Source organism: Mus pahari, chromosome 5 (genome assembly GCF_900095145.1).
Source record: "Mus pahari chromosome 5, PAHARI_EIJ_v1.1, whole genome shotgun sequence".
Taxonomy (NCBI): Eukaryota; Metazoa; Chordata; class Mammalia; order Rodentia; family Muridae; genus Mus; species Mus pahari.
This window is the reverse complement of record NC_034594.1, coordinates 41,368,482-41,384,946: the sequence shown is the minus strand read 5'-3', so window position 1 is coordinate 41,384,946 and position 16,465 is coordinate 41,368,482. Positions and strand designations below refer to the sequence as shown.

Here is a 16,465-nt window from a genome sequence, read left to right as displayed (position 1 = left end):
CTAGAAACACAAACCCAGGGGGTACTAGTTAGTTCCTGTTGTTGTTCCACCTACAGGGTTGCAGCCCCCTTCAGGTACTTGGGTACTTTCTCTAGTTCTTTCCCTTTCTTTCTTCCGTTCATTCATTCTTTCTTTCTTTCTTTTTCTTTCTTTCCCTTTCTTTCTTTCTTTCTTTCTTTCTTTCTTTCTTTCTTTCTTTATTTCTTTCTTTCTTTCCCCACTTTCAAGTGAAAACAAAACAAAACAAAAACAAAAACATAAAGATGAGAACCCCAACTCGTTCGGGTAAGTGAACAAGGCTGCTTGTGCATGGTCCTACACTCTGCACCTTCCTTCCTAGAACATCTTTATCTCTACTCTTTTTTGCAATGTAATCCAAACATTTGTTCACCCTTTGATTTGCTTCTCATTTAATCATTTGTTTGCACTTTTATTCATTTAATCTTTTGATGTTAGGAAAAGAGAATCTGTCTACACAGTAAGATCAGCCAAATCAATGATGGAGATTAATGGAGTTTCTGAGATTGCAGCCAGATTGCTCTAACTGTTTTCATTCAACCATCCATCTCATATGTAGTTGGCACACACGCATGCAAAGCGGTGAGCAGAAGCGCCCAAGAATCATTAGGTATGACCCTGGAGGGGCTTGTAATCTGATTGGAGTCAGAAAAAAAAAAATCTCATTTGGTAGGTATCCAAAGAGCATAATTCTGTGCTAAAATTGGTGATATCAATGGTAACTGCTTCAGGGACTCATAGAAAGATCTGGGGGAAGGACAGACAGATCTAGTCTCCAAGGACAGACAGATTGAACATGTCCTGAGTGGAAGAAGGGATTTAGATGGAAAATAACAAAAAATAGGTCTCCTATTATTAGAAGTAAGGTTGGAAGGTCCATAAGTTTCAATTTAAATAGAAAGTCAAAATAATTTGGGACCTAGCCATCACATTTAAGTTAGTATAAGCTTGAATCCTTGCTGGGTCACTATATATAACCCACCCTCTTCATACTCTCATAGCCTCATTTATGATGAGTTTGTAAATGTCTCCCATTTTCCAAGGCTTAAATATAGGATGTCAGTATTTTGAGATGCTGTGGGTTTGTATGGGTTAGTAAAAGGTTCTAATATCACGGGGACTATATCCTTAAAGAGGATTATAGGTATGACCATTCTCTATGACATATTTCCCATTATCACTTCCTGTCGCTCTCCTCAGATGTCAATGGGACCCACCAATGATCTCAGTGTCTTTTAGCTTCATAAGTGGCCAGTGTTTGGAATTTCATTGCGATAGCATGATTCTGACAAACAGCTGTGGAATTCCTGTGCCAAAGACTGTCTGGCATATACTGATCAGTATATGATCATGCTATGTGCCTTGAGCATGATTGTATAGTTGCTAAAGTGTTGTTAGCCTTTTTCTTTTTCGTAGTCTGGGATAACAGATTTTGGGTTTGAATATTATGGCTGAAGAATTTAATCTTCTTACCACAGGTAAAGTCTGCGTCAGGACCATGGGTGTCATCATCCCATAGTTATTCTACAGTACATATACTGCTCCTTCAGAAGCACACTGCAAAATATTTAAGTCACATGCTGTCGTCAAGGCCATGGATAACTCGTGCTGCTCAGCAACTCACTCGTCTGTGTTCAGTTCAGTTGCCCGTGCACACTCCTCTATCCTGGAAATCCCCTGTCAGTGGGTGCCCTCTTCACAGCGCCACTCTTGATCCCTTTTCCTCTGGAAATTCTGCACGTTGCTTTGTATACACATCCCTTTTAAACATGGAAAAGACACTCATCCTTGCTCCTTGCCAGGACTGTCGTTCGAGCAACAGACCCATGGAGAAGCTGTGGGGTTTCAGATCCAGTGAGTTTAGGGACGGCTGAGCAGATTTTATCTTGAAGACTTGTGGACTCTCTTGCGACCTGGAGCTATGGTTTTGATATGAAGTATTTCACAAGCTACGGTTTTGGTAAGAAGTATTTCACACACACAAAAAAAGTTCATGTATTGAATGCTTTGTCTCTCTAGGAGCTGACACATTTTGGGAGGTTCTAGAAACATTATGAGGTAAGGGGAGGGCTTGGGTGGAATAAGAAGGTTACTAGGCCCAGATCCTTGTGGGTATCTTGTCCCAAGACATATCTCTCTCTCTCTCTCTCTCTCTCTCTCTCTCTCTCCTGTCTACCATGAGTAGCTTCTATCACATTCTCCCAATGCCATCGTGTATTGAATGACACTGGGAGCCCACATTGAAGACCTTCCTCCCTTTTCTGTGTTACTTTGGTCACAGTGACAGTGAAAATAAACACACTTAGAGTACACACAGTTACCTTTAAGTGAGCGTTTCCCCCACACTTTCCCATCAGTCACCATCCATCACTGAAATCATTTTAAGAAGACCTGTTGGTTTTCAAGTTGCATGTAGATGGCACATGCCTGGGAGTCCAGTACTCTATACACACACATACATACACCCTCCCCCCCCACACACACACACAGAGAGAGAGAGAGAGAGAGAGAGAGAGAGAGAGAGAGAGAGAGAGAGAGAGAGCAAAACAAATAAACCAATACCCAAACCAACCAAACAAAATCTTTCACTGTGTGGCTTAGGCTGGTCTTAAACTTGTCATCCTCCTGTCTTAGCCTTCTGAGTGCTAGGTTATGTGTGTGCATCACCACACTCTTAATTTTATTTAAAATTTGGGGGGCATCTACATTTACCTCCTCAAACCTGCCTCAGTCTTTGGTAAGATTACACTCTGAACCTACAGCAAGAGGACCTGACCAGTGCGCTTCCTTCTACCTTGGCTTGGTTGGAGAGAAAGCATTGGGGCTATTTACTTCATATATACTGACTTATTGAGCTAAGATTTCAAAATCTCCAAGGTAATTCAGTTTTCATCCAATTTCTGTGTGATGATAACTTTTCTTAAGTGATGAAAATGGGCTAAATGCTTTCCAACTCCTTGAATTCCTTGATACACGCTGTTTTACTATTAAGGAATCTTAAGCTGGGACCTTCCTGACTCTCAGTTTGTTCATGACGGTCCTGAAGTGCTTGGGGACTGGGGATTATGCCAATCAATTCCAGGATCAACAGAGGGTCGATAGCATAGTCCCGGTTCACTTAAAACCATCACTCCTGATTAGTCAATTTCCAATATGATCTCTTTCTTAATTTTCAGTTTAATTTTTACATCTTGCACAGAGTTGCTAGACACCTTTCCTTATGAACACTGGCAACCAGGTGGGTACTCATATATTAGCCTTTCCAGTCATGTCTCCTCTTTTTACAAATTGGAGTGCTATGTGTGTCATGCTTGATATCTTTTCAATATGGTTATTCACTTACTGCATTATTACCATTTACATACCCAATCTTTCAAACTTTACCCATGAGAATATTTATACTGAAAAACAAAACAAAACAAAACAACAACAACAACAACCACAAAAACTTAGCCTATAGGTATAAGAAACTGTTGTCTATTGTCAGTGACTCATCTAAGCTATTTAGGATTATATTTAACATAGAGGGAGTATCCCATATATATTTATTATATGAACGAGGGAGAAGAGAACAGATGGATAAATGATTTTCATATCAAACTGAAATCATATCTGCAAAGCATCAGGTGACTTTTCCATCTTATGAAGGGAGGGTAGGCATCTTTGGAGATGCTTGCTACTGCTACTTATCCTTCAGCACCAAGAGCGCGGCATGTGGCATCCCAGAGGGGAGCGCAAGAGTTCTGATGAGAGCTAAAATGAACCTATTCTTTAAAAGACTAGTTGATTTGTAGGAGATGAAAACAGGTTTTGGAGTCACAAAATGGTCTGAATATGACTCTACTTCTGGATCATTTTAAATTTTATCTAATCCTTTAATGAATGATATAAGCATATTGGAACAAATACCTTAACGAAATATCTGCTCTTCTCTGTGAGCAAGGGCTAAAACGTGACCTTTAATGTAGAGTAACATTTTAATTGCAAAAATGTGATATTTCACATAGAATTCTATCACACAGAATTCATGCTCATAACAGTTCAGATGGTTCACAAAAGAAAATCTAGAATAAAATATATGAAAGATATATTTTTATCTTTAAAATAATGTAAAAAGGAAAATGCTCCTTTTAAGTCTATCAAGGTGGCAGCAAGAGGGGACAACTGGTAACAAGCAGAGCCTTTCATGTACTGTCAATGGGAACAAAATTGCTTTTCATGAGGGAACCAGTGATTTGGATCAAGAGTGTAACATTTTCCTACATCTGGTCAACAAATTACAGAAACTTACAACAGCGTAATAATCATTTCACTCCTGAGGAAAACACATACATACAGATGAGAATAAAATTATGTGATTAAAGTGGTTGTACTTTAATAACACACTAGAACTACTTCATCTAAAAGTGGAATGGCTGTCTCTCCTTACTAGCGCTTTAATCTAAGCCTGAAGTGTCTTCTGTGTCAGTCTTCATCACTCAGGATCCTTTCAGAAGGGATAATTTTGAACTTGCCAAAGTCCATTTAATATATACTTATTATAGCACACGGTTTATGTGATATTTAGCTACATGTTAAGTATCATGGGTTTAACCAATGAGAGATATTTCAAAACAACTGAAATACATTTGGCCTGTAATTCCAAGGAGAATTTCAGTACTTTGTACTATTCTTTGAGCAGCTGTTTTAGCTTCATTTTTTTATAGAGATATTCTCATATTCATACAAAAGTTCTTTTTAAATGAACATGGGGTTACATTTAAATATGAACAATGACTTAAGAAACAAAAGCAAGCAATATAAGGTTCATATTGGCTTAGTTAAAAGGATTAGGATCCTACAGAAGAGCTCAATTAACACACAGGAACAAGAAAGCAATTTGGGTACTAAGCTTTAAGTGTGACTGCTGAACATTTCAGTTTTAAAGAATAGGTAGTTTCCCTATCAATCAAGATTTTCCATCATATTATAAATCAAGTTCTACTATACAGAGGCCAGCTTCATAAATATCTTTATGAATTGGAATTCCAAAATATCACTAGTGAAGATTCAGTAATAAACATGTCCAAACTTTACAGTTCTCTGTGTCTCCTGCAGGAAAAATTTAACATTACATAATACCTATTTGAAGACAATTTATTTGTACAGTAATTTAGAAGTCAGTCACCAGTTGCAAAGAGATCTGTAATTTAGTGTCTCATTGTTAGTCATCCTACTAACATTACTTCTTCCACAACTGCTAACATTATTAGAAAACATCACTGAAGATCTGTAGGCACTGGGTTAAGTGTTTGTTTGCTTATTTGTTTGTTTGTTTTATGTGAAAGGTTGTTCTTATTTCAAAGACTGTTTTCTTCTTTAAAGGAAAAAAAAACATGATTATTAAAAACACAATTGATTCCCTCTCTCAAAGGAGGATAAATGTGAGCAAGTGTGATTAAGGCCCTTTGTGAGCATGTATGCATTGGGAAAAGTCTGATAGGGGAGGCTGGAATGAGCCAAAACTCAAAAATTCTAGAAACCTAAGTCAGGATGGAAGTATAATTTCTATACAACAGGAATCATTCCCAATGAACACAGTCAATTAACCTCAAAAATATGTTTTTTTGAGGCAAAGGTGCACACCTTTAATCCCCACACTAAGGAGGTAGAGGCAAGGTGTACCTCTATGAGTTCGAGGCCAGCCTGACCTATATAAGGAGTTCTAGGACAGCAAGGACTATATAATGAAATTCTGTCTGAAGAGAGAGAGAGGGGAGGGAGGGAGGGAGGGAGGGAGGGAGGAAGGAAGGAAGGAAGGAAGGAAGGAAGGAAGGAAGGAAGGAAGGAAGGAAGGAAGGAAGAAAAATGTTTCTGTGGATTTCCACAGAAGCTAAGAAAAAGTTACACAGGGACAAATAGGGAATTATACCCTTAACAAAGACAGCTACTCCCACATGGTTTCTCCGAGTCAAATGGGAACCAGTCTACTTTTGAACAAGGCCTGTGTATGAGAAAAATGAGTTAGCCATAGAGGCAGAGAAAGTGTCCCTGAAATTCAGCTAATATTAAGAATAGTCTAAGATCCATTTTAAAATGTAGTAATTATTTGGAACTTAATTCCTTTTATTATTTTACCTAAACCAATTCTGATTTTCCTAATGTTCTCAAATGGACTGGTTGGGGTAGAGGTACTGTAAACTGTGGGGAACAACTTTTGTTTCTTTACTGGTTTCTTTGTTTCTGGTACCTAAGTGCTGTCACGTGCTCCCTGCCAACTCCACTTGCTTCTGCTTCAGTCATAATTACAGCTTGGATGGTTATTTCAACCACATAAGTACACTAGGGTCAATAAGCCAAGTGTGCTGTCATGGCCTTACAATCTCAGCTACTCAAGGCTGAGGCTACAGGGTCACACATTTGAGGTCTATCTGCCCAACATAGTAAGTTCATGCTTAGCTTGGGCAACAATGACACCAAAACCTCTTGTATAGAAAGAGAATCTGTATTTCTTACTTACTAAAAAATAATTCCAAGGTTGATTCCTTTTCCACCATGTCTAAAGTTTCCTTCTCTTCTCGGTCTTTATGAGTTGTTTTATTTTACATGATTTTCCCTTTATACCAAGCATGCGAAAGGCAGGATTCAATTTTCCATCATTAACATCTCACTAGATCAGTGATTCTCAACATATAATGGCTGCAGCCTTTTTAGGGACTGAATGACCCTTTCACAGGAGTCACCTAAGACCATCAGAAAACACAGATATTTATAGTGAGGTTCATAACAGTAGCAAAATTGTTGTGAAGTAGCAACAAAAATAATTTTATTATTGGTTATCACAACATAAGGAACTGTATTAAAGGGCCACAATATTAGGAAGGGTGAGAGCCACTGCCCTAGGCCCAAAGCTTTTAAACTTGTTGTGTCTTCCAATGTGGTTGCTATTGCTTGATCTATATGAGGCGTGCACCAATGTACAAGTTGTTTTTTTTCAGTATCAAGTAGGAGAGTACCTAAGCAGAGCTTCCCTGTGCTGAGAAACCCCTCTCTTCCAAGTGTTGTGTCTTTCAACTGGTTTTTATTGGACATGGTTTCTAGACCGCTCTACAATATCTGGATCCATTTTATACGGTCCTTGTGTCTATTAAAATGTTGTATTCAATTAAATAGAGTCTTGTATGTATACACTATAGTAAAGCAGTCTTGTTACTTGATATGATAACATAACAAGTTCATGCAGAAACAGCCATGTCAGGAGAGTAACTGAAGGCACAGGGCATCATCACAGGGGCTAACATGCAGAATCTTGAGTCTTACACTAGGGCAATTGCGTGTTCACCAACCTGCCTTCAAGACAATTCCTTATCTTGCATCACTCCGTCTTAGGGAGTTTCTACTTCACTCAGTTTGGGCCCAGATTTGAATATGGCTTCAGGAAGTTATCGCTAGCTGAAAATTTATTGTTTATTCACTGTATATAGCTTTACTATCTATTGATCTAAACAGAATAAACGCATCCTGTTATTTACCTGGATATTGTTCTGCATATGATAAGTGCTCATTGGGCAGATTCTTTCCTTTCCTTTTGTTATTTGAATGGGTGGTGGTTTGAATAGGAATGGCCCATATAATGACTTCTGTAATTGAATGCATGGCCTATAGGAAGTGGCAATATTAGGATGCTCAAGCTATGCCCAGTGTGGTACACAGTGTCCTTCTGCTGCCTGAGGATCACCAGGTAGAATTCTCAGCTCCTCCAGTACCGTGACTGCCTGTATGTAGCCATGCTTCCCGTCATGATGATAATGGACTAAACCTCTGAAGCTGTAAGCCAGCCCCAATTAAATAACTCAGTGTTTTCCTTTATAAGAGTTGCTGTGGTCATGGTGTCTTTTCACAGTGACGGAAAGCCTAACTGAGACAGTATGTCTAATATGTGACTGTGAGCATGCTGGTGTCACAGTGTGCATGCAGCCCTCAGAGGATAACTTGCAGGAGATGGTTTTCCCCTCCCAGCATGGTTCTTCAGGATCAAGCTCAAGTTACCAGGCTTTCGTAGGAAATATTTTGAACTGAACCATCTCGCTGGCCTTAATTCTATTGTCACAACTCTGGGGACCCGATTTTCATGGAAATTATGTCAGCTCAACAAAATGCCCATTTTCTGGGACAACCTGTGTTATAATATTGGTAAATTTCCATTCCATTCCAGATTCTCATCCTCCAGATTACACATAGCCAGGTTCCATCAGAGTCCCCGAGTATCAAAAAACGTATTTATCTTGTCAAAATATATAATTTCTTTGTGCTGAAAACTTTCAAAATCCTTTCTTGTGATATTGTGAAATGCCATTATGCAAATGGGTGCCTTGACTGGGCATGGTGGCACACGCCTTTAATCCTAGCACTTGGGAGGCAGAGGCAGGCGGATTTCTGAGTTCGAGGCCAGCCTGGTCTACAAAGTGAGTTCCAGGACAGCCAGGGCTATGCAGAGAAACCCTGTCTCGAAAAAACAAAAAAACAACCAACCAAACAAAAAAACAAATAGGTGCCTTGTTATTGGCTCATGGGAACTTAACTATCCAATGATTATACCTCTTCTTGCTGAGGTTTTTAAGTTTTGTTTTGTTTTGTTTGTTTTAGAGAAATAAGAAGCTCCAAGCACAGAGTCTTAAGGGACTTGCTATTTAACTTCCTTAGGATGATAATGAACAACTAATTGGTATATTTTAGGAACGAGTATCAAATGTTATACCTATACCTCAGTATATAACTTGACCCATTGATCTCACTCAGAAAACAAACAGAAACATATTAAAGGTTAATATCACATATAATACTTCCATGACTTGTCCATTTATAAATTCTAACAAGGAAAAGAGGCCTGGGTTATTTCATAGATCCTATGCAGTTTGTCAATAGCCAATACTCTTGATGAATTCTAGTAACCTGGGATAGCTGGTTTATAATCATGGTCCACTTAGAGCACAAGAAGAACAATTCTTTTTACTTCCACATTCAGGCAGCCCTACTTTTCCAGCTGGAGCATCGTCCTTCTGTATACATAATAAATAAATAAATAAATAATAAATAAATAAATAAATAAATAAAATAAAAATAACACAGAAACCCAGTGTCTCTGCTCTCTACCCCATATCTGTTAGGAATCCTAAACAATGGGCCATCATACTCTTTCCTAGATTACACAAAATGTTCTTTTGTAAGCCATCCCTTAACTCCTGGGCATTCCTTTCCTGTTAGAGTTTAGTATAGCAACAGCTGCCACATCTCCCATCATATACTGGCTCCTGGGATTTAAGTAGTATGGCAAATAGTTGGTACTCAGTAAGCGTTTGTTCATCAGTGGCTCAATACCTCTGTAATTGTCTAGTTCTGCCTTGCTAAGGCATAAATTTGGCTCACCTAGTGTTCCTTCCTGTTTACTCCCTTGACTAATTGAGAATGTGATTAAACATCATCTTTTGAGGTTACCATTAATTTCTATTTACCAACCAGATTTGTTTGTTATTTTAACATTAGACTTGGTGCTAAAATAGGAACAGTTGATTGAGCTTTTATCATCTTCAAAGGAATTACTTATTGATTATAATAATAAAGAAAATCTACAGGACTAATTTTACATTAAAATAAATCAATATATAACATATCAATAAACTAGTATAAAATCAGAATGGATAATTTTATAATGCTTTTGTATTCAGTCTTTAGGGTATTTGTCATATTCTATATTCAAAAATGAAAAATATCATTACAAAAATAACATTAAAAACAAAGGAGAAAAGTGGGATTAACTTACTTATATCATTCCCATCTTTGATCTCATATGAGACATACCAATTTCTAAGAGGAATAACCCAAACCTACAAAAGAGTTCTTCTCAAAATACTTCTGAAACGTTTGCCTTTATAGGTACAGAAAATCAACTTCTATATAGTTTACAACTGTGTTCTACAAACATTCCCTAAATTTAAAAAATAGAAGCTACTAACAAAGAACAAAACTGCTGACTAGCAGATTGTCAAAGACAGTCAGTCTATCCCCACCCCCTGAGTTGATGCAAGACACAAGCAGTCTGCAAAAAGAGACCAGGAAATATGTGATATTAACAACGTCCATTGTCAGAAAACCTCCTACGATTTCATCTGGCTGCCTCGTGCACCACTGCAGTCTCATTTCCTCCCATTGAGCAGAGGCCGACATCTGCTCAGGCCTCCTCAGCTGCGCCGCCCTTGGCCCTCTTGCCCTGTGTCACAGACACTGTCTGAGGAAGGAGTGGGAGCCCGAATGGAAGCGGTACACAAAATTCTTTTTTAAAAAAAAATCTTGTGAGAAACATCGCTTTAAACTTGACTTTGAATGGGGCTATAGATTAGGTCAACAAAGGGGCCAAAATTCTGAAGTACTATCCCTTAAATAATTGAGACTAATTCTTAAACACTATTATGGGGTCATAAAACACCAAGCCTGGAAATTAAAGATTTTTATGCCTCATCAAAAAGTCTTTGAATGTAGTTCCCTGGCATCCTGCCAATAAGGGCAGCTCTTTGGGGGGTGGGGGGAACCCTATGCCAAAGGCCAAAAAGGCAGCTGTGTTATTCAGCTTCCGAGGGCTTCCAACTCAACACCCACACAAGCTCAATTATGAACAAATTAAAGGGATCCAGACGGAACATAGTAATTCTGGTAATTTAAATAAATAGAGGAAAGTCTGCAATTAGTAGAGAAAGATTGATTTTCTGGAAAACCCCAAAGTATCTACACAGTCCCTTAAATTGTACCCTAGCCATTGAATAAGTATAGTTACAGCCAATTGCTTAAAAATAAATTTCTTAATCATCATTGCTCTGTCTTAAACATGACCACATGCATGTTCCAAAGATATCTACTAAATATTGAAACAAAAATAGCCTTCCCAAATCTATGGTTCCATAGAAATTAAGAATGCCAAGTAAAACTGCTGTCAGTTTTTGTATTATGCTTTACAGTATGGCCATACTGAAACCCTTCTGGAGAAATTCCATATGTAAAACTCTAGTTAACCAAATGAACTTTACAAGTTTAGAGAAAACAGTTATTCAAAAGGAATCAGAGTTTAATTGTGTCCAAGTTACTTAATTAGCTTGCTTTTAGTTTATTAACAAAGAAAAAATATATATTGTCACTCCATATAGATCCTTACAAACCCCTTAATAAAATTCAATAACTGTTCTTGATTTAAAGAATAAAGGGACTAGTGAAAAAAAGTTTAGGAAACTAGGACTACAAAGAAGCTATTTTAACCTGATAAAGTGGTAGTCTCAGGAACCCACAAATACCATTTATACACATGCAAACACCTCCCCCCCCGACATACAATGAGGAAACATTCCTATTAAATCTTTAAACTCATTTTGATTATTGGTCCTAATGTTCATGAGAGAGTGGATGCATTTGAAGAAACAAAGTAATTTAACTTTGAAAAGAAAATCTAGTTTTCTACTTAAAAAGATGAATCAGAAGAGAGTTACCCTATAAGTAACTAAAATTCCTCATACCAGCGTGACGATTTGCACAGGGCAGTGCCTTGTGCAAGGCAGAATTATGTCAATGAACCAGCATGTCTGTAAACCCACCCATGTGTAAATGTATAGGGGTCTACTATCTAAGAGGCTACGTTCCAAATTAATAGTTTTTATCTTTCTTTAGAAATATTCATATACTCTGAATAAAAATATATTATTAATCATTTTCACAAGAGCCACCTGAAGAAAATAAATGAGATAAAAAGGATACCAAAAACCAGAACCAAACCAAACCAAAGGAAGACAAGATGGGGTTATATGGCAATGAATCTAAACTGTTTGTGCTTGTGTTTCTGTGTGCATACAGAAGGGAGGGTGCCTGGGCACATCTCTGTGAATGAGTAAGACACTGACCACAGAGGCAATCTCAATCACTTTCCGCATTAGATTTGAGACAGGGTCTCTCACTGTACCTGGATATCTCTTACTGTCTGGACTAGCTGTCTGGTGAGCTCCTAGAGGCCTTCTTGTATACCCTCCCAATTCCAGCATTACAAAGCATCCTCACTTCTGGTGCTTTTAAGGTGGGTACTAGGGCTCTAGGCTCAGGTCCTCGTGGTTTTACAGTACATGCATTATTGACTGAGTACTTGTATCAGTCCCATCAAGCCATGCTTTATGGTAAACAGCACCAAGATCAAAGGGAAAACGCAAGAAACAATTTGCAACACTACAATATACTATACTAAAGAAATAGAAAGGAACAAATGGCATACTGGTAAAGGACAAATAAATGAATTCAAATAAGAAGATACAAATGTGCCAAAAGAAAGATACATAAAATAAAACCTTCAGTTAAGTTCAAGTTCCGTTTAAATGGGGAAGAGAAAACCACAGTGTAAATCAAGATAGTCATTCATTCCATGCTATGCAATGATTGCAGCGTACATGTGGCATGATCGTGTGTGTGATGGCTCAGCAAAGTGCACAGCAGGGCAGGCAGGCACATTTGTGCATAAGCTGAGTGTGCCTGGTGACTAGGGGAAGGGGTGGAGATGTGGAGGCTGAAGTTTCCATAAGACTTTGCCTGTCTTTGGAAAGAATATATGGAAAAATAGGAAATAAGTAAAACAAAAAATAAGTAACTGGCATCTTGCCTTTAAAAATTCATCTCAACATCTGAAAAGGATTCAATATAGAAGTTAAGGTTATGGTTTGACTCAGTACCAAGCGTGAGACAGAGATGGTATTCATGACCCTTTGAAGATTCCTATAGACATTTTAAAAGACAGTGTTGGCTATACAGTCCCAGTTGGCCTTAAATCAACCTCCTCTTGCCTCATCCCACCAAGTGGCTGGAGTTATACATGTCTTAAGCATCTACCACCACACTTAGGTCATGGAAAATTTTTGACAGAGAACTAGCCAGTCTAAAGTCATCACTCAATAAATAAATATGGACATTTATCCTTTCATGTCTTTTTATTTTTAGCCATATGAAGCTGATGCTTTTTCCAGGTTAAGAAAATATTATGTGAGTATTCTGTCTTAATATCGTAGATTTTTTTAAAAATGGGAATTAAATCCAGGGCCAAGTGCGTGCCAGGGAAGTACTGTACCAGCTGAACCACATTTCCAGCCCTAGGGTTTATTATTAGTTTGTAACCTTTGAAGTTGTATTTTATCCTGCTGAAAGCATTATTCCCCTAAACATCATCATTATCAACATTTAAACTATATATGTGTGTGCATGCATATATACATACATATGTATATACATACATACAATCTAGAATTCTCAATGGTACTTAAAGCTACAAATAATACTCGACTTCTGTAATCAAAGAGGCGACACTTGTAAATGCTCAGCACTAGAGTATCGCAGGTTTTACTCAGTGTGAAAGACAACACAAGAAAGTTGAGAGAAAGTCACTCAACTTTCTCTCTGTGGATAAAGATCAAGAACTTCCTATACTGCCTACTAGCAAACTCTCTTAGCCTTCAACTCATACTTCTCAGAAGGGGTTCAACTTTGACAACTGCTGAAAAAAAAGCTCTAATAGCATCCAACTAAGTCACTTGGGACAGTGCGTTTTAAACCATGTAGTTCTTTCTTTCTTTCTTTCTTTCTTTCTTTCTTTCTTTCTTTCTTTCTTTCTTTCTTTCTTTCTTCCATATTTTCTTACAATTTATGTCTTTAAACAAAATATCCCATGAGCTTTTGAATAAATTACTATTACCATTTTTTATTAGAGTGTATCTATCATGACCAATAAAATGTGATGGGTGAATGCTAATACACATATTTCAGAAATAAGATTTTAATTTGAAAGAGAAAGTTTTCTCAAAAATAAAGTGTCAGTATTAATTACATCATCACATCCCTCACCCTTCATCAGAGAAGCTTTCATTCATAATAGATGGTGATTAACACAGAGACAGAAAACTGGTCAAGGTAGAGAGAATGAGATACCCCAGAATCCCTCGCCCTAAGTGGGACATCTGTATCATGCCCCCTGTTCCCAAGATCATTACAGAAGAGGGGACTAAAGGAGTACAAGAGTCAGAGACATGGGTGGCCACAAGGAAACTGTGTCTACTATGAACATGACCTGTGCAAGCTCAAGCCAGACCAAAGTCCAACATGGAGAAAGGGGGTGGGCATGAAGTCCCACCATTAGAGACTATAGCCTCTGGTGAGCCAACCACCCTCCAGTGGAAGGCCATAGCCTCAGGACATGACTACTTGGATTTGATAGATGTAAAAGAAAAAGAGAGGGGGTGGTGAATTTGGAAGGAGCTGAGGAAGGAGATAAATATGATCAAAAATTAAATACTTTTGGACATGACTGAGGTTTAATAATTGTGTAGAAGTCATAACATTTTTATCCCAGAAAATGGATGATATATTAATTTTATCTTTGGCACAGATTTTAGAATTATAATGCTAGCCACTTTTTTTTTAATTAAATGAGGAAAACAGCAATATATTTTCCTCCCCAAATTTAAGAGCCGTTTTTATCCATTCATCTTATTTATAGAGAAACTGGCAAGACAGAACAGGAAATGTTTATCAAGCACTCCAAGAAAATGAATTGCTCCTTAAATTATTAGTAATCCCAGATGTCACTGTCACATTAGCCCTCTGGTTTGTCACAGGTTTGCTCTCGAGCAAATCCCCTTCTGATCAGTGCTCGTGACAGCCTCCTTGCTGAGCGTTTCTGTCCGTCTCACACGGTAGGTCATTAGAGCAAGTGCGTCCCAACAATTTAGTTAATTTATAGAAAATGGAATCCATTTCCCTTGTTTCACTGTGATTGAACATTTTCCTGAGCTTCTGTAAGTGAGCCACAAACAGCTAAGCCCTATTTATCAGACCATTGGGTAGAGCTGGCAGTTTTGATGATTCTGTTTCCTTGCTAATGCTAATGAGATATGTAATATGCCTCAAGAAAAAAACAATTGTGGGGGTTGGCCCCTGAACACTCAAGATACAATGAATATTTGGCTCTGGGTGTATGCTACACTCTGTAAGTTCCCAGAGGATGGGAACTGTGTTCTTCAGCATCTGCAAAGTCCTACAGTCCCATGACCTGCTCTACACTGCTGCCAGAGACCTGGATCTCCCCTTGAAGCCAACAAATCCTGTGCTGTTTAGTCAGTACAACAGATCCAAGGCACTGCTCCCCTCCCTGATGTCTTAGGATTTGAAGATATTTAGTTGACAAAACCAATGGGCAGTAGCATTTGACCCAATTTTCTTCCCAGGCCAAACAACAGCTATGCCCACCTGGCGTGATATATGCAAACTGGAACCAATACACAAACGCAAAGACTGAAGTTTGTTTGTTTGTTTGTTTGGTGCCATTCAAGTTTTCCAGGATTAGTTGTTTGTTTGTTTGTTTTTTTCTTCCCTGATCAACAGAGGGAGAGAATTATGTGGAATGTTGCATCAAACTAAGCTACTGTTCAAGTTCAGCAACTGTTGAACAGCAACTGTTCCTGTTCAAGCAGGTTATTCACAATTACATGTGTGAGAGGGAATGGAAAGATAGGGTGAACAGCTTCTGATGTCTAAGCGACAAGATCTGGACTACTTTTGAAAGTTACATGTGTGGGGGCTGGACAGCAGACCTGACGCACGTTCCCATCACTCACCGAGGTCCATGCTCTTGGAAGCTTTCAGGTTAATCAGTTCGGGCTGCCTGACTGGTGTCACCATTCTGAAGTTGACATGTTGATCTGGAAAATATCCTGTGGAATCCACTCCAGAGCTGTGGAAAGAAGGTATGTGTTATATTTTGGTTTAGACCAAAAGGCAAGGAGGGAGGAAGTTTATGAGTAGATACGGATACATAGTTCTCATACTGCATATCTTCATTCTTCTTCAGCCTGCAGCCATGTATTTTTTTTTAATTATCTTTAATCTTTTTTTACAGTCCAGTCATTATCCCCCTCCTGTTTTTCCCTCCGTCAGTTTCTTATCCCACTCCTCCTCTCCTATCCCCAAGAGGATGTGCTTACCCCCACATCTCCAGACACCCTGCCAGGTCTCCCTATTCCCTGGGGCCTCAACTCTCTGAAGGGTTAGGTGCTTCTTTTCTCACTGAGGTCAGACCAGCCATTCCCTGCTGTATGTGTCAGGGCCTCGGGCCAGCTAGTGTATGCTGCTTGGTTGGTGGCTCAGTGTCTGAGAAAAGTCCAGGGTCCAGATTTGTTTAGACTTCTGGTCTTCCTGAGGGGTTGCCCTACTCCTCAGCTTTTTTCAGACTTTCCCTAACTCAACCACAGGGGTCCCTGACTTCAGACCATTGCATGGGTGTAAGTATCTGTGCAGCCATATATTTCAAACCTAGACTTGGCCCTCAGACTTCTTTTATGGAATGTAACAGTTCTGGTCTATGTATGTTACCCTACAGTATAATTTAACTATTGTGTTTGGG

At 38.6% G+C, this 16,465-nt stretch overlaps 1 protein-coding gene across 1 annotated transcript in view; it reads right to left on the bottom strand.

Annotated features, from left to right (window-relative positions):
• Pard3b (par-3 family cell polarity regulator beta) overlaps positions 1-16,465 on the bottom strand; it is a 976,275-nt gene that overhangs the window by 375,183 nt on the left and 584,627 nt on the right. Inside the window, exon 15 of the mRNA XM_021197960.2 lies at positions 15,681-15,796. Coding sequence (XP_021053619.1) covers positions 15,681-15,796 — 116 coding nt within the window. The remainder of the gene's footprint in view (positions 1-15,680; positions 15,797-16,465) is intronic.